Source organism: Merops nubicus, unplaced genomic scaffold, assembly GCF_000691845.1.
Source record: "Merops nubicus isolate BGI_N331 unplaced genomic scaffold, ASM69184v1 scaffold13738, whole genome shotgun sequence".
Taxonomy (NCBI): Eukaryota; Metazoa; Chordata; class Aves; order Coraciiformes; family Meropidae; genus Merops; species Merops nubicus.
Window position 1 is genome coordinate 42,623 of NW_008625192.1, and position 21,671 is coordinate 64,293.

The window sequence follows — 21,671 nt, forward strand, 5'->3', positions numbered from 1 at the left end:
CATGTTTAATTATCTCTGGAGAAGAAAACCTTTTTTAGTTTTTTGCCTTTTAGAAAAGCTCATCATGAGGGGAATACGTCAGAAATTAATTTTCCTGTGGCTAAGCTCAAATGAGAGTTTAGGGTCTTAAAACAGTGTCCACCCATTGTAATGAGAATGCCACTTTTATTTTTTTATTAAACTATCGGTTTCAAAATTATAGGTACCGTACATTTGTCTATTATGAAGGCTCTGTCAGCAGTTCTTAGAGATGATACCTGAATGTCTTCTTTTGTTCACTGAATTTGGCTTAAAGCTGTGTTCCCTGTTTTGATGAATGCATTTTGATGTTGGTTAGGGAAGATTGTTTCGCAGAGCAAGTAACAGAAATTTTACAAGTTGTATAATGCACCAGGCTGGTACGTAACCTACCACCCAACAGCTGTCCTACAGTCACTGCTTGGAGCTGTACTCACTCAGTATAGTACTTAACTGTGGTTGAACCTCTCTGTCATGTCAAAAGTTGGTGATAACAATTTCTGTGCTGCTTTGTTTGTCTTTTCTGCTTGCAGTATGAATATGATTATGATGAGAATGGTGACAGAGTGGTTCTAGGGAAAGGTACTTACGGAATAGTTTATGCTGGAAGAGACCTCAGCAATCAGGTCCGAATAGCCATCAAGGAAATACCCGAGAGAGACAGCAGGTGAGACCAAGCTCACTGTTACATGTACATTGCTGATGGAACTGCACTTGTCTGCTGGATACTTTGCTCTTCTTAGCACATATTTCTATGTGGTTAGTGTATGAAACCCCAATATACTGAAATTCAATTATTACTTCCCACTAGTATTCAACAGTGCCCTTTTGAGAATGAGGACTTTCTGTTTGTCTGGGTTTTTTTGTTTAACATACAATAGATATCATAAATAGTACAGTTTGACAATCTATATGTATATCAGTTCTAGTATAAGACGTATTTTGGGGTTTAAGTTGCAGTTATATCTCATTTGTATTCTTTTGGTGCTTGGACCATAAAAGGACTTTTGGAGGCAAAGACAGTACAATGTAACAATACAGAAGAAAGGCACGTATAAATGCTTTAAAGGCACATTTCTCCTTCAGAGTTCCTCTGAGATCTGCTTCTGTGCTTCTACTAAATAGGTAGTCAGTCACTCTGCATTTTGAAGGTCATGGACAAGATGTTTGCTGAAATTGCATCAGTATCCCTAAAATCCATTCTGTTTGCAAACTAGCATTTGTGTGTAGCCTAGAAACTTTTCCTGCACAATGAGATACTCCTGGGTTCTTTTTTAATAGGTATTCTCAACCTCTTCACGAGGAGATAGCACTGCACAAATATTTAAAGCATCGGAATATTGTCCAGTATCTTGGATCTGTTTCAGAAGACGGATACATTAAGATTTTTATGGAGCAGGTACCAGGAGGTTTGTATCATTCTGAGCATAGTCTCCCAAAGGAATCAAAAGCAGTTAAGACTCTAAACTTAGTGAAAGCCAGCAGATGGGCACATGCTTGTGCACCGTATATGGCTTTTTTATTCAGACATTACCTACAGGTGGCATTCTTCTCATATGAAAAACAGATTTGAAGTGTACAGGTCCCAGCTCTTCCCTTTCTGTAATAATTATAAACCTAGAGAAAAGCCATTAAAATTATTTGGTGTCAAATACTTAAGTGTTATAAAATAGTGGAGTTAGAACTGTATAGTCCATTTAACCTGAGCATCTGAATGATGACTGGAGATTTTAGGATAAATTTCCATTGCACAGTAACTCTAATTGAGCAATTAAGTATTATTTTGTAACTGCTATATAAAAAGCACTGCTATTTCCTAGATAGATTAAAGGTAAAAGTTATATGCTTCCCTTGCTCGTAATTTCCAGTTTTGTTCCTCTAGCCTTCTCTATATCTCTAGGTTATATTTCCATCTCCCTTTTGCTATTTGCTCAGTGTAAAGGATGTGTCAGAGTAAGTGTGACATTCTTGTATGAATATAATTTTAAAAATAAAAAGAGAAATAAGAAAACCAGGGAAAAAAGTTTAGGCTTTTTAGGGAAGGCCCAGGCACGAAGTGTAAAGACACAAAGGTCCACATTCAAAGTGTAATTAAATACATCTGGGGCATTCAACATAGGGAAGTTGTTTAATTTTTCAGTTCCTGTGACATTCTCACCTGAAAGCTGAGACAGTATGACATGCGTGATGCATGCAGATGTGATGAGTTTATACCAACACTTCCATTTGATTTCCTCCACTTGTTAAAAGCATCAACTGGGTTTATGTATTTTCCTTTTCATGTATGCACACTAGAGTGAGTTGTGATTAGTTGATAAAGTCAAGATACTATTGAACCAATTCAGATATTTTAAGCTCTGCTGCCAGTCTTAAAAAGGACCCAGCTGTTCAGGTTATGCAAGATTCTTTGAGAAAACTTCACTTGAGAAAGCTGTTGGTGTGGACTGAAAATCACTTCAGCTGAATTTGTCTGGCATTAAGTAAGCCCACTGCACTTACTTTATTATAACTGTCTTTATTTTGCTTCATGATTAAAATATTTATGTTATTTAAAAAAAAAAAATTATTACACATAGGGGAAGGGTGAATGACCTGTCTCCTACTCTGAACATCCATTACTTGGTTTCTTTCAGGTGCTTTCTGTCCTCTGTCTCTGAATATTTCCAGAAGTTAATTTGTATTTACAAGGAAAAGACTCTTTTTATTTTTTTTTTACTTTCCCCTCCCCACCTCAAGTAAATCAACTTTTCTTTGCCCATGGATGTGGTTCATGAAGTATAGTATATAACACTATACAGTGTTACCTTTTGTCTTTGTTCCGTGGAGGGATAAATGGTTGCTAGTCCTTGTCCACATAGTTGTTAGACTGAAGTGAGAGAGATTCATCCAGCCCTGCCATAACATTTATTCCTGTCACGGAGGTGGAAGCTGAGCTGTCAAGAAAGAAATAGCCAGCAGCAGCAAATTATTTGCTTTGAAGGATCTAGGAAGAATTTGGCTTAATTATAGCTGCTGCATTTCTCTTGCATTAGGATATTGAGCAAAGGCTCAATCCAGACTTAAATGTTTCATGTTAATTTGGGGATTTTGCTATGTCACTATATTTTTCTTTTTAACTCTTGTAGGCAGCCTCTCAGCACTCCTAAGATCTAAGTGGGGCCCAATGAAAGAACCTACAATTAAATTTTACACCAAGCAGATTCTGGAAGGCCTGAAGTATCTACATGAGAACCAGATTGTACACAGAGACATAAAGGTAAATTTTCCTGTAGTATGTCTTATGTGACTTGCTTTTTATCATATTTATGTCAGTTAGTTTTACTCTAACCTGAGGCAGAATTTTTAATAGGGTTTCATGGAAGCTTAAAACAAAAGGAAAGAATAAAAAACTCCTCCTCCCTCGTGCTCCAGGAAAATTCCTTTGTAGAAAGGTATATTGCAAAGATAACCGCAAAACTGAAGGAGTATTGAGACTGAGACTGGAATTTGGAATCTGTACTCATCTGTCTCCCCTCTGTGCTCCTCCCTCACACCCCTCTCTCTCATCCAAACCACAGGGAGATAATGTTTTGGTGAACACCTATAGTGGCGTGGTAAAGATATCTGATTTTGGTACTTCCAAACGGCTGGCAGGAATCAATCCATGCACTGAAACATTTACAGGTAAGGCTAATTTAGCAGTTCATAAGGGTTTTGATGATAGATTTAGAGTTAGAGCCAAGAGTCTTTTTGGATTGTGATGGAAGCATGATTAGGTCTCTGTTTTCAGGGAAGAGTGAATGTGAGTGTGATCACTTTTACATTTAGTAATCTTGGTATTAGTAACTCATGCATGCACACTTGACTGAAGTATGTCTAAAAGTGAGGAAGACCAAACAAACTTAGAAACACTTTAAGTTTTGAAATACTAATTATGAAATCCAACCAACTGGCTAACTTGGTATTATCAGCAGTAAAAAGAACAGTTTACATGAAAGTACTAAGCTGGTATGTTACAGTAAAGCTTTCACATACAATAAGGTAGTAAAAACTTGCAATATTCAGGGAAAACAATTTGCAGAGAAACAGCTGAAACTCCACATTGAAAAGTCAACACAAAAATGGTCACATAATGACTCAATTCTTTTATCAGTGGAGATACAGGTAACATGTTTTCTCTTGTTACATGGCCACATGCACAGGCTGGTATAACAAATCACAAGCCTCATACTGGCCTGCAGTTTGTGTAAATGGTACAGACACAGCTATCAGTCCTGTGTGGAAGACAGAAAACAACAACCTCTATTTAAGTGATAAACAAGGCTTCTCGTTACCTGTCTGGTGGTGAGTCTGCAGCTCTTTCAGCTTTATTGCAAAGGAAGACATGAAAATAAAATTATTAAGGTCCTGAAATAAATTACGTTCCTAAGTTTTGCTTTGTATGTGTTGGGTTTGGGTTTTTTTAATAATCTTAATTAGCAAAGTATGTAAATTGGGAACTAGGCCTATCATCCTGATCAGAACACAGCATATGATGTCTGCATCAGTAATGCACAAGATCAGCATCTTATCAGGTGCAGGCATTTGAAACAAATCCATTTCCTGCAAAGCTGTGAAGATTTTAGTTAGAGTCAAATTAAGTTAGGAGTCCTTTAAAGACAAGAAGAAAAATTATTTGTCCAGTTTGTAATCATAAATGTAGCATTTGAATGTTTTATTAAGAATTAAGAGCTACAAGACACAATCTCTTCAATTTATAGATGCTGCAACACACAGATGCATAAATGACAATATTTCTGAACAGAGCTGGTTATGTGCTGGTTTCTGAAGCATTCCTTTAAGGAGCTTCACCATTTTTTCCACACAGATTATTCAGTAAAATATTTTCTTATATATCATCTTGCCTATTTGATATAAGAATATTTTCATGTTTCGCTTACCATGTTTATCCTTGCCATTTTTGATAGACTGGTTCAATGCAGTTATACTCCATGAGAAGGAGATGTACTACCATGTGGTGGGTTGTATAGCTATATTGTGCTTCTCATTTGTACAGGTTATTCTGAAAACTCTAAGTATATAGAGTTCCATAAGGTAAAAGTTGAAGACATGGAGGAAGATCCTTTTGTGGCTATTAAAAGTCATAGTCCAAAATTTAACTTTGGCCCAGGAAGCCACTGTTACAGCTGACTGCTGTGATGGTTGGAGCAGATACTAGAAGAAAATCATTCTGTCTTTGTCTGTTTTATCTAATCCTTTGTGGCTTTTTAGCAACTGATTGTTGTTAGAGATGATATATAGAGAAATGGTATCTGAGGAAAAGTCAACATACTATAATAAAAGGAGGTAAATTTTTTATTGTGCCCTTCTTGGTTCTCCTGCACATTGGCAGCCCTGTTTGTGGCTCAGAGATGTAACTTACCCTGAGAATAAATATTTTATATAAGTAATTTAGGATTTTAAATTAGTAAGCAGGTAGCTCATAGCCCAGAGGGTCTTAAAAAATTTGTCTTCAATTTGTTTTGTTCCTTAACTAAGTACATAAACTCTGTGGATTTTAGACATTGTGTAATAGAATCACATGATTGAAGAATTTGCCTTCTAGTCGTTTAAATGTTATATCCCTCCACTCAAGACACAAAGCCTGAGGGCAAAGCTGTGGCTTGAACTTTTGTTCTACAGCAGTTACATGTAATGAATGTAGTAATAGCCAATTCCTTTTATCCTCACCAGATGTCCTCTACTTAATAGTTCACAGCTTTACCACAGTGTGATTTTATTACACTCTTATGAGGAAAAAATAGTTTAAAGATGTCATAACAGAGTTGGCAGGAATTCATGTGGACAAAGTACTGTAGTATTTGGAACACTTAGAATATCTGTAGGTTTTGTTGTTGGTGTGGGCTGTCTTCCTGTAAAGACCCCTTGTTAGCTGTGTTAGCATATGATTGAATAGCAGTGATTCAAAATTGATCATCTTTTATTTTTATTGTTCTTTTTTTATCAGCATTATAACTATATTACAGTCAGATTGTCTACAGGCAAACTTTTGAGACGCTTGGATTCATTTGTTAAGAGCCAGCTATAGGCTTAGGCAAGGTCTCATTTTGCCAACATGTATAGCTGTGGAAGTTTCAGTAGGGTTGTTTGGTTGGTTGTTTTTTTTGGCACTAACCATGGATGACAGAAATCCCAAGCACATCAAAAAGACTTCCTGTAATTGCAATTTATGATGGTTTCCCTCAGTTTTTTTAATAATTGTGTAATCGATTTAACTTGATTACAACCTCGATTGTTTTTCTGTAAACTTGAGATTTCTTTTTTAAATTTTTGTCTTCGTTGTATTTTCTTATATTGACAAATATAGCTTCTTTTGAATTAAGTTTTTGAAACTCCCTGTTACTAGTTTTCCTCATTACAGAGGTAAACATGTGGAAAATTGTTCTCATGAAGATTTACCTGCCACTTTGTGAGTTTTTCACTTTTGATTAGTGGTGTGTTAATTCTCTTTAATAATAAGGAAGACTGTAATGCTTGACTGTTCTTTTTGTCCTGACTAGGAACCTTGCAGTACATGGCTCCAGAAATCATCGATAAAGGACCACGAGGATATGGTGCACCAGCTGATATCTGGTCACTAGGTTGTACCATTATTGAAATGGCAACAGGCAAACCTCCATTTCATGAACTAGGGGAGCCTCAAGCAGCAATGTTTAAAGTAAGTACTGCTTTTTTGCTGTAGTTTATGAATTTTCAAGTACTCAATTATTTAATATTTATTTGATTGCTATTAACCTTTTGTTATATGGGTTCTTTTGCACAAAGCCACAGTCTAACCCTTGTTTTTAATTCCTACTGATTGATCCTTCTTTGCTCTAAACTGTATTGTTCTAGGGGATGATAATTTTTTTTGTGCCAGAAATAGGTCATGACTCAGAGCAGCAACCTTGAAAACTGAGTGAAGATTTATGGAAACTAATATTCTCTACCCTCTTCCTTCTTTTATCTCCTGCTTTTGGTTTATTATTTCCTTCTTGGCAACCAGTCTCTTCAGTGATGACAACCAAGTTATTTCTGCTTGTTCAAGTAATTTTTTATAAGCCTCCCTCCCAGAGGATCTGTTTGCCTTGGCTTTCAATGGCCCAGTTTCTGCAGTATAGTGGGAAGCATGGCGGAAGGGGTAGGGTGCTAACTGTCCAGAATTTTTGGTACCTACTGAAGGAGTAAAGTACTCTGCATCGTACATCCTAAGTCCTTTGGATCAAAGCTCCCTCCTTCATAAACTGTTGCTTGTAGTGCTTTGTTTTTCTTAGTGTGTCTGTTTTCAAACACACAAATTAGCTCTTGAGAATAGTTGATAAATTTATTTTTAAAAAGTTACTTGTTCTAACTTTAACACTAGTGTAAAAGCTATGATGTGATAATGTGGCAAATATGCAGACAGAAAATTTTTGGTTCTTACAACAGACCTTTACTAAAGTCCTTAAGTTTTCACTTATGCTTCAGAGTCCTCACTCTTACAATGGAGAAAATATCCCATCCATAACCCAGCAAACTGCTTTAAATTATCAATATTATTAATTATTTTGTGTATGTTGTTGAAAGTAATTGTGAGAGCATTTGTATAATTTTTAATGGGACAATGGTAGCAAAATCACATCTTTATCAATAAGTACAGTAAGCTGGGCAATAAGTTCAGCATGGCACATAATGTCATGGATCATATGAGGCCTCTGAGTTGTTCCAGGCCCCACAGTTAAGAGGTGAAGAACGGGGTGGTTAAGGGTTTGGATGTAGCTATTTTAGCAGTATGATATGTCACATTGGTGCCGTCAGCTTGTGACATCACAGCAAAAGAAGCTGCCTGGGTGAATATGGTTTGGCTCACTAAAGCTTTCCTGAGGGAGCAATGGAAAGGGACTTTTTTCCACACAGCTGTAAATGTCAGTTATGGTTCTGTTGGCAGATGCCTTTTCATCTTATGTATCTGGCATGTAGCTGAACTATTCAGTGAGTTGCATGTTTATTTTTCAGTACAGTTTACTGAACTGTCAGGAAGCACTGGTTCATTTCTGGGTGCCTGGTGACATCTGTGCATGTCCCTGCCTCCTGCCTGTAAGCACTTCCAGGCCACAGAGCTGTGTTATGAAGTCTCAGATTGGTGGGGTTTTAAAAATAGATTTATTGCCCTTCTTTCTTCAAGGATGTGGCAGGTTCTAGCTTTTTTTTTATTTCAAACTGTATTAATGTGCTACAGCCAGACATTTGGTTTTGTTTTCTGTTTGTTTCTTGGCTCTGCTGGGACCTGCTTGGAGCTGCCTCTTGCTGGGCACCATAAATTGCAAACTGTGATTTCTTTTTGCTGTGTAGTAAAAGTAAGCAAGCTGGAAGCTAGGTTTGAAGCCAGGAATGAAGCAAGCTGACTGGGCAGGCACGTAAAAAAAACAGTAGCCAGGAAAATTTGGGATATTGAACTTCTGAGATCGCCACCTCCGCACTCTGTCACAATAAGGCAGATGAGGAAAGGGAAGGTCTGGCTGTGCAGTCACTATAGAAAAGGCAAATGACCAAAGGGCTGGACAAAGCAGAGAACTGGGGTGAGAGACTGGAAGTAATTCTTGGCTGAGTGTCCGTTGTGTGGTATTTCACCTATGAGCACAGTGTGTGTGCATCTGGTTCTGTGTGCAGGGAGTGCAAACAGATGGCAGTCCGTGGAGATCAAGTATAAACTAACGTCGCCACAGAATTTCCAGACGCTTGTGACAAAATTTATTCCCCTTGAGCCATGGAGACTGAGATCAGATTAGAGATGTGCATTCAAATTTCCTGGTCCTGGATTGAACTACCCTGGTTTTTCTTTGGTGTCTAAGGATATCACCTGGCACAGGAGTGCTGTCGGCTTGTGACAGGGCCCTGGCTGAGCCTGGCTGTGTGAGCCTGTCCCCACAGAGCACAAGGAGCAGTGGGCTGACCACAGGGACTGGCACGTCAGGAGCAGCTGTCAGAGCACAGCAAGCAGGTGGCTGTCCTCCCTGTCTGCTCCAAAGCAAAAATCTTGCCGGGCTGACATTTTGAAGTGGCAAAACTATATACTCCATTTATAAAACGCTGTCCAAAATGCACGTGGGGTTTTACAAATCCAGATGCTTCATCAGACCAGGTAAATGTATAGATGTTGTATCTTGCCAACAGGGTGTAACATCAATTTATTTCTTTATTTATTATATTTATTTTCTAAATGCATCAATTTAACTGTAGAGGTTAGCAAGTTGTGTATATTAAACATGTTACATACAGGAAATAGTGAGTTCTGAATGTGTTTAAGGCCATGGGTTGGAAGCCCTTGATACATTCTTAGCATTTCATGTGCTGCACTGTCATTTGAGCATGACTGCTCAGCAGTTTGGCTTCAGCTTGCATTGAAGCTGAACCAGTATTGTGAGTGCCTAATGGTGCTACACAGTGTTAATGCAGCTCTATAATGAGATTATTTAAAAGCAGCTGGCAGTTGTTCAACTGCTGGGCTACTGTCTGCCCTGTGGCTGCTACCTTTCTGCTTGCTCTCCGGGGTCTGTTTTATGTAGAGATGATGAGGCTCCAAGCCATAATCTTGCCAGATACGTGCCATAAAGTGCACACGTGTTGAACAGCTCTTGCTTCAAAACATTTTTGACAAACTGGCATTAGAGAATAGAAAGGCAGTGAAGGAGCTGGAAAAATCATGAGGCAGCAACCTGCAGAAGCAAGTTTTTCAGAGAGTGGGAGGTCTTGTTAAATCTTTGGACATCATGTGATTTTCAGTTAAATAACACTGAAAGACTAGGGAAGACATCTGGCCCAACTGCTGGGGGTGGTGGCAAGGTCTGACAAGGTCATTGTGAGCCTTTGTACAAAGCAATTTGGCAGCAGCAGGAGCAGAACAGGTGCAGGACCCAGTCGGTGCTAGAGGAGGAAATTTTTCCCGTTGATGGGCACGAATGTGCTGGAGTAGTCAGCAATGGAGGGGCACAGTACTGGGCAGGGGTGATGGGAAGCATATGCAATAGCTGGAGGGATTTGTGGCTGGCAGAAACAGCATTTGAAGCACTTGGTGTGGATAATGTCCAGATCCTGATATTACCTGAAAGTAGATGGTTGGATGCGTCCATACTTTGATGTTTGCATAATACCACATGGATATTCACACTGTGTTTGCAATGAAATAAAACAGAATTAGAACCTTGTCACTTCACTGCTTTCTGTGGATACTTGAGTCGCTCTCTTTCTGTGAAAGTGGGATACATCATACTATTTAGCAAGCTTTGGCCTGTGATCTCCTTGCAGTTCTTTAGTAAAAATAATTTGTATATGTGTTTTAATTGCAGGTTGGGATGTTCAAGATTCATCCTGAAATTCCAGAATCGCTGTCTGCTGAAACAAGGGCCTTTATTTTGCTCTGTTTTGAACCTGATCCTAGTAAACGTGTTACGGCATCTGATTTGCTCAGAGATTCCTTCCTGAAACAAGTGAACAAGGGCAAGAAAAGCAGAATTGCATTCAAGCCTTTAGGTAAGAAATTATCGGCCAAATCCAAGTCAACTTCATCATTACGTGTTCTATAAAAGATTGAAATCATTAAGCACTCTCTTGTACAAAGGACATTTCTTGTGCCAGGAAAGCAGCAGGAACTCAACTGTTGAAAGTACCTGTTATTTGTAATGAAGACATATTTAAATTTAACAATTCCCACAAAATATGGCTTCTTACTTATTTTGTGTTTTGTTTGCTGAAGCCTCACAACCCCACTTTTCCTCTCCCCAGAAGTAAATGCCTCATTTATAGTAAATTAAAATTAGAAAAATGACATGTGTTGAAGACTTTCCAAAGCAATTCTACATTTTACATTCACAATTATATACACTTCAGAGATCTGAGTTTTATAGAGTAGGTGTTTGGCACCTGAAAATGTGGATCTGTTATGTGTGCAGGTATGTGTGGGTCAGCATTTTCAAATTTGATAGGTAACTTGGAATTCTGGCACATAAGTGATGAAGTAGCTGTTTAGAGGATTCATTTTACCTGCCTGAAGTGTTCTTTACTTCCCACTCCCAGTATATCAGCCACTTTCTCAGTGCTAAGATAATAAACCTTAATATAGACCTGCCAAATAAATGATTAGTGTTTGAAGGAACTGTCTATTTAAAAACAAGCAACACCATTGGCCTAGCTACTTCCTTCCCCTCTGCACAGATGCCCAGTGCAAATTAAATTGTTTCCCCTTTTGAGCTTTTTCCTCCTCAGTGAGGAAAAATTGAAAGAATGGGACTCTAAGGCGAAAAATTCGCAATCTAGCTGAATTGGTTTCAGCAAGGAAATGGGCATCATCTCTTGTCCTGAGGGCCACTGGGAACTGCAGTCCCTGCAGTTACAGTGGGTAACAGGAGAGCTCAGACTGTTCAGCCAGGGCAGTGGAAGTCAGGAGCTATTGGCAGGCTGTAGCCTTCCACCCCACTGCAATAATCTTCTCATGGCCTTTTTGGCCCTTGCCTGACAACATTTTCCTGCAAAAATTGTGTGGCATTAGAAAGCGTGGAGCTTGCCCTGTTAACTGCCAGAGCAGCAGGCTCTTTGTCAAATACCAGAGGAGGTGGAGCTGTCTTCTGCACCCCCTCCCTCCTCCTGCCTTTCTCCTGTCTTCTCTTCTGCTACTCATTGATAAGTTTGTGGAGCTCCTTCAGAGGGCCTGAGGATCTGGTGCTGTGGGGTTAAGCACTGAGCTGCAGCACGAAGCAAGCTCAGTGGTGGCTGTGGACATGAGCAAGAGGACAAATGCTGTGAGAACTGTTGAGTGAGCGGAGGAAAAGGCAACACGGCTGCAGCCAAGTGTGTGCTTCCCTGGGGAAAGCTGTGCTGGCTGCCACAGCCACCTCCAAGGGCAGTTTAGAGATGTAAGGCAGGTCTGGCCCAGCAGTTGCCACAGTCTCAGCTGACTCCTCCCTCTACCGTTTCCCTCACTGCCAGTTTCCTCATGTTTGTCCCCATCTTTCCATCCTGTCTCAATCCCTTTTTTTCTTTCCAATAATAAAAGCAGCCCAGAGCAATCCCAGCCTTTACTCTTGGAACAGCAGCTTTCAGTTTTCTGTGATGCTGAGATGCGTTGAACCAGTTCTCACAAGGTGCCCTATATTGTTTTATTTCTGTGACTGTCTAATGTCAGCCATTTGAACATCAGTTGTGTACCAGAGAGTGTCAGAGCTCTCAAAAAAACTTCTAACTTCTATCTTGCTTTCTCCCCCACCTACACGTAATTTTTAGTGAACAAACATCAAAAACTTCAGTGATATTTAGTTTGACAATGTGTGTGCTCTGAGTTGACAACTTCTTCCTTACCTTTCCTATTGCACAGCTGCAAACTGGCAATCAGGATTATAGCAAGCTCTCAATATCCACTATACTTGAATTTCTTCTTACTTTCAGGGTGAGTTGGAAAGAGACATAAGATTTCTTTCAGGCTAGTGCTAACAGGCAGAGTCCTTACTGAGGACAAGGCTAGCAAAGCAGATCCATTGGGTGTTTGAGAGGGAACATTAAGACAGTCAGGCAGAGGTGAGGAGGGGTCTCTGCTTGGAGGTATGGCTGGTGAGGCAGCTGATGATAACCTACTGGTTTCATTCAGGCTCTTTAAACAGCTCTATATTCAGTTGTGCCACTCTGTGAGACCAGCACCAAGGGGGGGAGTGCGTATGTATGCGTGTGTGTGCAAGTGAGGGCAACACGATGGCGTTTCACATGCGTATCCATCTGCTTTGCTGCCTGTGGGTTCAGCACTTTTATTGCTTATGTGTATAATGATTTTGAGTTTTGTTGCTGCTTTCTATCCAGAAGGTCACCTCTCCCTCAGCAGTTTTGGAAAATGAGACCTCGGTATGGCTGCGAAGGCTCGTGGCGGTTTGAGGCGCGTGGCCCTGCCCTGGCTCGTTCCGTTACGTGTGGTCCCACGTCTGTTCCTAGATCCCGGCCGTACCTCGTCCCTCCCGCGGCCGCCCCGCGGCGAGCAGGCTGGCAGCAGCAGCAGCGAGCACGGCTCTGTTTCGCCAGACTCTGACGTACAGCACGACATGCTCTTCGAAAGGCCAAAGAGATCCATCTCAGAGATACAGACAAAACACACCATTTCCCATTTACTAAGGTAAAGCGTTTAGGTTTTGCATGACACCTGTGAGGGATTATGTGGATTTAATTCACATTATATTTTATCTGAGGGCAGTTTTTCCACATAACGACTAGATAAGCAGATGTGTTAAACAGCAAGTGAGTGGCATATGCAAGTTACCAGTTAATTGAAATATTATCTATATTGAGTTAATGAATAATGATTCTTTCTCCCTAAGATTTACATATACACTTTTCCCTCCCTAGTGAATAAATATGTCAGTTGTCTTACTGACTGAGTGGATATGGATTCATGGGTTAGCGGAAGTGTTGACCCTTCCATGTACTCATCAAAAAATGTGGGAAAGGGGCAACAGGAAGATAGTTCTGCTTGTCAGAGGAAGAGAGGAGTACTTCCAAATGAGTATGCTACCGCAGGGGGGCAGAAAAAAAGAAGAGTTATTTTGGTCCAGGCTCTTTAGCTTTTCTCCCCGGAACTGAACCTGTGCTGGGTGACATTAATGCCCACTTCTAAGCGGGATGACATCAGCCTTGTGCTTTTAGCCTCAGTCAGGTTTGTACCAGCTGAGGACCTGAGTCATCTTCTGTCTCAGAATCGGTGTTTTAACAGTCGATCACTCCGCTGCTCTGTACCTTACCTGATTTTTTTTAACTTCTGAAGTATCCCTACTGATGTCTGACAGTACTGGTGTGTTGCTAATGCTGAGGTCTCTCTTGTGTGCGGGGCCCGGCTGCTGACGCAGCGTGCCTGATGAGGGCACGGCCTCAGAGGACAGGAGCACCTCTCCTTCCCTTGAGGATAAGGATTCCGGACTGTTCCTGCTGCGGAAGGACAGCGAACGCCGAGCGATCCTGTATAAAATCCTTAAGGAAGAACAGAATAAGGTTGCTTCAAATTTGCAGGACTGTATTGCACAGGTAATTTCACTTCAGCTTTCTTGTTCCTATCTCAAAAAGAAAATGACGAGCCAGGAAGTACTATTCCTTTTCTGAAAACTAGTGAGTTAAGGTGCTTGGATTGTTCCTTCTGAACGTCTTTAATCTCTGAGACCTGTAACCATGTGATCCGTTTGCTGTTGTCTGCATGGATAGCAAACACTACCTTCTGCTGGGCTCTTGGGCTTTTTGGAGGGGCAGTTTTGAGGCATTTTGGTGTGGGATTGAGGGTCTGAGGTTGGTAGTTTGAGTTATGTCTTGTGTTTTGGGTTCTAAAGACCTGAAAGTGGAACACCTTTTAGTAATAGGTATGATTTACTTTAAGGACAGAGAACAGATTAATGATTTTTAAGTCAAAACATAGGCGATCTGGGTGCCAAGAATGCAGTACACTGGATCATAGAATAGAATCATAAAATTGTTTTGGTTGGAAAAGACCTTTAAGATCTCCGAATCCACCGGTTAAATTAGCACAGCCAATTCCACCACCAAACTATGTCCTTAAGCATCACATCTACACATCTTCTAAATACCTCCAGGGATGGTAAGTCCACCAATTCCCGGGGCAGCCTGTTCCAGTGCTTGACAACCCTTTCAGTAAAGAAATGTTTCCTTAGGAACTTGTTACTTGGGAGAAGAGAACAACCCTCACCCCCACTTTGCTACCAGCTCCTTTCAGGTAGTTGTAGAGAGCGATAAGGTTTCCCCTCAGCCTCCTTTTCTTCAGGCTAAACAACCCCAGTTCCCTGTTCTCTAGACCCTTCACCAGCTTTGTTCCCCTTCTTTGGACATGCTCCAGCACCTCAATGTCTTTCTTGTAGTGATGGGCCCAAAACTGAACACAGTATTGGAGCTGTGGCCTCACAGGGGGACAATCACTTCCTTACTCCTGCTGGTCACACTGTTTCTGATACAGGCCAGGATGCCGTTAGCCTTCTTGGCCAGCTGGGCACACTGCTGGCTCATGTTCAGCTGGCGGTCAGCAACACCCCCAGATCCTTTTCTGCCAAGCAGCTTTCCAGCCCCCCCCAGCTCCTTTTCTGGCCGAGCCCTTCCCCAGCCACTCTGCCCCAAGCCTGTAGTGTTGCCTGGGGTTGTGGTGGCACAAGTGCAGGACCCAGAACTTGGCCTTGTTGAAACTCATCCCATTGATTTCGGCCCAGTGATCCAGCCTGTCCAGTACTCCCACCTAATTTGGTGTTGTCTGCAGCAAGAGGGTGTCCTTGATCCCCTCATCTAGATCATTGATAAAGGTATTAAACAGTGTTTTAAAGGTATTAAAAACAGTGTTTTACCCAGCAAAGTGTACACCTACCCAAGCCATGAGCAGCCAGTTTCTCCAGCAGAACGCTATGGGAAACAGTGTCAAAAGCTTGACTAAAGTCCACGCAGACAACATCCACGGCCTTTCCCTTGGTACAAAAAAAAAATAAAGCTAGGGTAGATTTCTGTAGTGGGAAGGGTTGAGTGTGAAAATGTAGTGACTGTCAAGAAGAGCAGGAAGAATTGTATGTTCAGTTAACCGTAGCCAGGTGGTGCCACACACCAGCAGCGGAGTTGAGTGCTCAGACTTTTCTTCTTAATGTCTGCCTCTAACGTGCCGCCAACACCAACTATTTTTACCAAAGCTCTGATTTCTTCACCTGGACTGCCTGCATGTAGAGGGGAGCCTGCTGACTCTGGTATCCCCAGTCGGCCGTGTCTCGGAGCCAGGCCACTGGCAGCACCGATGGCTGCGGGGGCCCCGCTGCTTCTGTGCAGCTCCCGTGGCGCCCAGCGTGGGCAGCGGGCTCTGGGCAGCACTGGGCTTTCCTTCTGCCCCACCACTCGCTTCCCCTGCAGAGTGCCACGCCAAGCAGACGGGCTCGGCCCGGGCCTTGGGGCTCCTCTGCAGGCCTCCTCTGAAGGGCTCCTCCGAGGGTCCCGCGCACGCCGGCTGGGGAAGGCGTGGGGGTGAACTCCTGCTCCGAGCCCCCGCTGCAAAACAGCGCGTCGCCTCGCGGAGGGCTGATTCATACCTGAGATTTCATAACAACCATGGCTCTGAACATTTTCCCAGGTAGAGGAGGTTTATTTAGTAACAGCCAGCCCTACCTCAGCCTCCAGCTGTTTTGCAGCTCCACTGCAGTCATAATTCCTTTCCCATAATGTCTGTAACACTTCTCCCATTACCTTTTAATTATACAGGTTGTTGTTCCTAGAGGCACTTGGATGGCTTTAACTGGGGGGGTTATAGAATGGGGCAAATCATAGAATGAACACTTAAGTCCTATCACTGTAATCTTAGACCTTTTCCTAACATATGACGAATGCGTATTTAAACATATTTTTTTTGCCTAAGGAAATCTTATGCCTGCATAATTAGATATAAGTCCAGCTCAAACTTATTGAAAGGGTAGCGGCTAAAAAATATGTCTTACTGACTCATATTGCTGTTTTTATGGAGGAGAGCTGCCCTCTGCAGTACATTGCACAAACGTCTAGCTAGCACCTGTACCTTCTTCCCTTTGTGACAGCCACCGAGGCAGTACACTTAATAATTTTTTTTTTTTCCAACAGAAATTACTATTAAAAAAATTGAGCTAGGAAAAGGTAGGAAATAAAGGATTTGCAGAAACAAAAGTTCTGTGGTTTCTGTGCATCAGTGTGAAATACACATGGGCAAAGCTATAAACTGTAGCCCTAAAAATACTAACGCCACTAATTAGCTGTTTAATATCTCTGTGATTTATTTGATATATGTTTATTATCTTTTCTCCAGAGCTCTGAAGAACTGCAACTTTCAGTGGCCCACATCAAGCAGATTATTGGGATTTTAAGGGACTTCATACGCTCTCCAGAGCAGAGAGTGATGGCTTCTACCATATCCAAGTTGAAAATGGATTTGGACTTTGACAGCACTTCCATCAATCAGATTCATCTGGTGCTGTTTGGATTTCAGGATGCAGTGAGTCCCTTGCCTAGCACAGGGGGAGAGGAATTCTTCCTGGACAGATTCTCCACTCTTCCTCACTCCTCTTCCTTCTTACCCTGCTCATGCTTAACAGCCATTTCCTGCCCCAATTCCTCAGAAGCTCCTGTGCTTGCTGGGGAAGGTGGGAGGATATGGGCAGGTTGGAGTAGACAAAGCCCTGGTGACTGATCATATGGAAGACTAAGAAAAGACTAAAGGTGTTTGAAGGTCAGATTTTGCCTGGTGACCTATGGATTACCAGTGCTCACAGTTCCCTTGCTCTAGGGGGAGGCGTGGGCTGTAGCCACAGGCATTAGACAAGCTCTTCAGAGGGGCACATGGGGCTGGACAAGAGCCCTGATGTGTTGGAGCAGTCTTAGGTAGGCCTTGAAGCCAAGGGTGGTGATGCTTGAAGGGCTTCCAATGCACTGACCATAAGCTCTTACGTTTGTTCTGGATTCCACATTCCCTTCTTGTTCTACATCTCCTTGTGTTGCAGAGAGGCTTGAATTTCCCAGTCTGGGTATGGTTTGAAAGCTCTAGCCTAAAACTGTCAAGTCTCTTGTGCAGACTTTCAAAGGTAGGAGTCTTTTAGTGACTCATGCAGCTATTTTATAAAACATCATCTGACTATTGGAAAACAAGATTGTTTCCCAAGGTGTAAGGAAATGTTTACTTACTTGCTTTACTTCCTTATTTACTTGCAGGTGAACAAAGTGTTAAGGAATCATTTAATAAGACCTCACTGGATGTTTGCAATGGATAACATAATTCGCCGTGCAGTCCAAGCTGCGGTCACTATTCTTATTCCAGGTAAATCAAAGCAGCTGAAAAGAACCTTTTTCTTTTTTTTTTTTCAAAAAAAAAAAAAAGGTGCTGTTTGCATCTCAAAGCATTACAGGAGATGTTTAATGTTGAATCTGTCAGCATGCTATTAACTGCATCCCATGTGCCACTACATCAAAGGCATAGGGTCAGAATGCTGTACAGAAAAACACGTTGATCTGGAGGATTAATGCTGTAATTGCAGTACAAAAGCACATAATGAGGAGATAACCAGTCGTTCTGCACCACCAGTGTGGCCCAAACAGGACAAAAAAAAACCCCAAATTTTATTCATTCTAAGCTGGAGCTTTTCTAATAAAAACAACAACAACTCTGTACAACATTGTAATGACATCCAGGGTGGGTAACACTGCACAGGTCTGGTTATGTGTTCTGAAAAACAATCACTGAGCTGTGGAAGCTGATGCAGAAAAGGGAGTGAGTGCATTAATATGAGGAGTATATTAATATGAGGAGGAATATGACTTTAGCCTACAGAAGGATAGTAGGAAAAAACTCCACCGAGGAGAATAAATGACTATGAACTGTCTAGGAGTTGGAAATAAGTAAGTAGTTTTGTAACTCTTTGAAGTGCTGAGCACCCTTCCAGTATGAGAATGTTCTGAGAGTGCTTAAATGATGGTGAGCCCTTTCAGGCCAAAGTTTCTTTGGCTTTCAAGCCAAACTGGTCAAACTGTTTTGGACTGCATTTGTAGGAAAAAAAATGGCAGCTATCCTTTGGTGGGAAGGGCGAAGGGTGGCCACCTGCAGCAAGTTCAGAGAGAACTGGGTTTAGAAATGCTACCTGGAAAAGAGGAAGCCTTTGTAAAGTCTTTGGTCGAGGGCATTAGGGGAAAACACTTTTTTTTCAAGCAAGCTTTCAAGGGTTTCTCATTAATACATTTATTATTTCATCACAACTCTGTTTGTTCCCTCTACAGCTGCAATCTACAGCTACCTGCTTCTACTGGTAGAGTACAGCTGAGCTATTACAGTGCCACTCCTACTTTAGAGTTGGTGGCTGAGGCTGCAGTCCAGCTCCTGTAGGGATTTGCCTCTGCCCTTGTGCAAGCGGCCCCTTTCCTCAGCTGGAGCTCCCTGACCCGCAGTAACAGAGACCAAGCTGCACTACCTCTGAAGACAGACAAAAACATCCTTATTCTTACACTGTTTCCTTTCACCAGAGCTTCGAGCTCACTTTGAGCCAGCATCAGAAATGGAAGGCGGGGACAAGGATGGAGATGAAGTGGAGGCCAGTTTCCAGCCCGCTGAACAACATGGGGCCGAGGATCCCGCCAGCACGTCGGGAGTCAGCACCCTTAGTTCTGTAGTCACATGTGAGGCTCAGCAGCAGCTGAGCCTGGAGCTGGGCAGACTTAAACAAGAGACCTTAAGGTAACCCTCCTGTGAAGACTGTGGATTTATGTTCAGGTGCTCTTTGAAAAGCTCTCAGATGTTGCTTTCGAGAGTGACGTGCACATAGGTAACATAAATCTGCTCACCTGCTGCAACTGCCCCATGATAAAGCAGACCTTCCAAGAACACAGATGAATTCAGAATGTGCTGATAGCACCAGCGTGACAACTCAGCAGCCTTCAGTGCAACTGTTGTTTCTGTGTAGTTAATTTCTTAATGGCAGAACGTCATGTTGGATTTCTGCTGCTAAGTCATTAGGCTTGTGCAACTGTGCAGTTTCCCTCCTACTTCCTGGGCTCCTTGGATCTCACCTGCCCTGGTGGCAGTGCCCTCAGAGCTGTTTTTGCAAGGGGAGGTCAGAGCTGCTCTGCTCTGGCCTAGGGGACAGGCACAAGCAGGACTTGGCCGAGTCACTGTCCTGTTTCTCACAGCTCACAGTTGTAGGCTGCTGCCAGTGTGTTAACAGCTAAAGGTCCCATTCTTCTTCATGGATGGGATATAAATCCGTGATCAGAAAATCCCTGGTAAAATCATCACTGTTACACTGTTCAGCAGTAAATGACAGTATAAAGGCAGCAGCTCTGCTTACAGAGGCTGCAAAACAATAGGAATAGAATTTACAAACTATTTACTAAATTCTGCAAAGATGAAAGCCTTAAGAGTGCCACTGATAAGCTGAGTCTCACACAACCAAAATCAAATCTGTGAGCCATAAAATATGTTACTTCAGACAGCAATTCTCAAGTGTCTCTATCATTTTTAATGACTACCCAAGAACAAATTTTTCTTTCAGCTAGACTTATTCTCAGTCTGGTTGTGTTTCATCTCTCTCCTGTGCTAACAGGCTTTTGGAAAACCTCGTTCAGAAGGAGAAAGAGTATCAGACCCTGTTAAGACAATCTTTGGAGAAAAGAACTCAAGAATTACACTTGCTTCAGTTAAAACTTAAACCTGAAGGTATGAGGAGATAACTGCACATTTTGACAGTTGGGTGCAAATACAGATCATGTAAATATGTGATCATGTAGACTACTTTAAGCTTCATTAGTGTGAAAACTCCCACTTTTGCCCTGATTTTGAGGTGTATTAACCTATGTTTGCTTTCTGTTAAAGATTCCCTGTGTTCTGCAGCAACTTCCAGAAAGAATGCAGACCCTGAGCTCATGAACTGGCTGAAACTACAAGGAGCAGACTCAGATGCTGTGAACAGGGTAAAAAAAAAACCCAAATATCCTAACAAAACAGAAAAATTACTTTTTAAATAAAGATCCTTGTAGTCATAATTAGTAGTGTGGTTTCAAAGAAGGAATACTAATTTAGGAATAAATTTGCCTTTTAGTTTGTTGAAGAGGAGTATACACTAAGTGCTGTCCTTAATGATGTCACCAAAGATGATTTGCGGTATCTTCGATTGCGGTGAGACAGTACTTCACTTTAATTAAGCCTTTATCAATGAAATAGCTTGTTAAAAAAAAAACAACAAAAAAAACCCACACAACAAAACAAGGGATTTTTCCCTGTTCTCCATTCTTTTTCACGCAGGGGTGGGCTTCTCTGCAGAATCTGGAATGCAATATTACGCCACCGACAAACATCTGGCACGACCTCAGAGCAGAAGATGCTTCAGGACAACGTGAAATGGGAATAAATAAATGAGAGATACATTCCTAACACTGAAACTATTAGATGAATATATATATATGTACAGTGGCCTTGCAGGTTTTGCACAGTTAAGTAACTTGTCTGACCATCAGTATAACACACAATAAATAGAATAGCTTTTAAGTCTGCATCAAGAACTTAAATAATTTGTGACAGAGTAGCGTAGAAGTCAAATGCCTATCAGTGTAATATAAAGCATTAGCTGAGGGAAAAAAAAAAAAACACCAAACCCACCCTTTTCTGTGAAGCAGGAACCACACACCTGAACTGGCTTTAGCACTGTGAAAACTGAACTTAATATGTGCTACAGTTCTGCTGGCTGATGGCTTGAGCAGGGAGGGGATGTGCTAGAGCATATGTCACCTCCTCACGGATCAGTGTATATAGCTTTTTGTATTAAAGCTGCTAAGGAAAGCCTGGTGTGATGTTTTCATTTAGTAACTTTTCCAAGCAAAAACACAGCATCTAAATGGCTTTTTGGTGGTTTTAAGGGGGACAAAGTGATACATCAAGAAACAAAGCAAACAGACAACTTAAATTTCAACAGCATTTAATTTTTTTTTTTTTTTTTTTTACACTGTACATAATACATACAGCAATCCAAACAGAAGTCAGTAAAGCAAATATATAGCAATTTAAATAAACAGCTGCTTTCTCTTAATTTAGCTCCTTCTGAAACAATATTCAGCATCTTTAAGAAAATCCATACCAAGATGGATTTCCCTAGACA

General features: G+C 41.5%; 1 protein-coding gene across 1 annotated transcript in view; it reads left to right on the forward strand.

Annotated features, from left to right (window-relative positions):
* The window catches only part of MAP3K15 (mitogen-activated protein kinase kinase kinase 15), a 59,522-nt gene extending 38,595 nt beyond the window's left edge, over positions 1–20,927 (forward strand). The window contains exons 15-29 of the mRNA XM_008945604.1: positions 552–685; positions 1,300–1,427; positions 3,144–3,274; positions 3,576–3,681; positions 6,558–6,715; positions 10,362–10,545; positions 12,988–13,165; positions 13,893–14,067; positions 16,847–17,032; positions 17,746–17,851; positions 19,048–19,258; positions 20,124–20,236; positions 20,393–20,490; positions 20,619–20,695; positions 20,822–20,927. Of these exons, the coding sequence (XP_008943852.1) occupies positions 552–685; positions 1,300–1,427; positions 3,144–3,274; positions 3,576–3,681; positions 6,558–6,715; positions 10,362–10,545; positions 12,988–13,165; positions 13,893–14,067; positions 16,847–17,032; positions 17,746–17,851; positions 19,048–19,258; positions 20,124–20,236; positions 20,393–20,490; positions 20,619–20,695; positions 20,822–20,927 (2,091 nt within the window). The remainder of the gene's footprint in view (positions 1–551; positions 686–1,299; positions 1,428–3,143; positions 3,275–3,575; positions 3,682–6,557; positions 6,716–10,361; positions 10,546–12,987; positions 13,166–13,892; positions 14,068–16,846; positions 17,033–17,745; positions 17,852–19,047; positions 19,259–20,123; positions 20,237–20,392; positions 20,491–20,618; positions 20,696–20,821) is intronic.
* Positions 20,928–21,671: the final 744 nt, after the last annotated feature.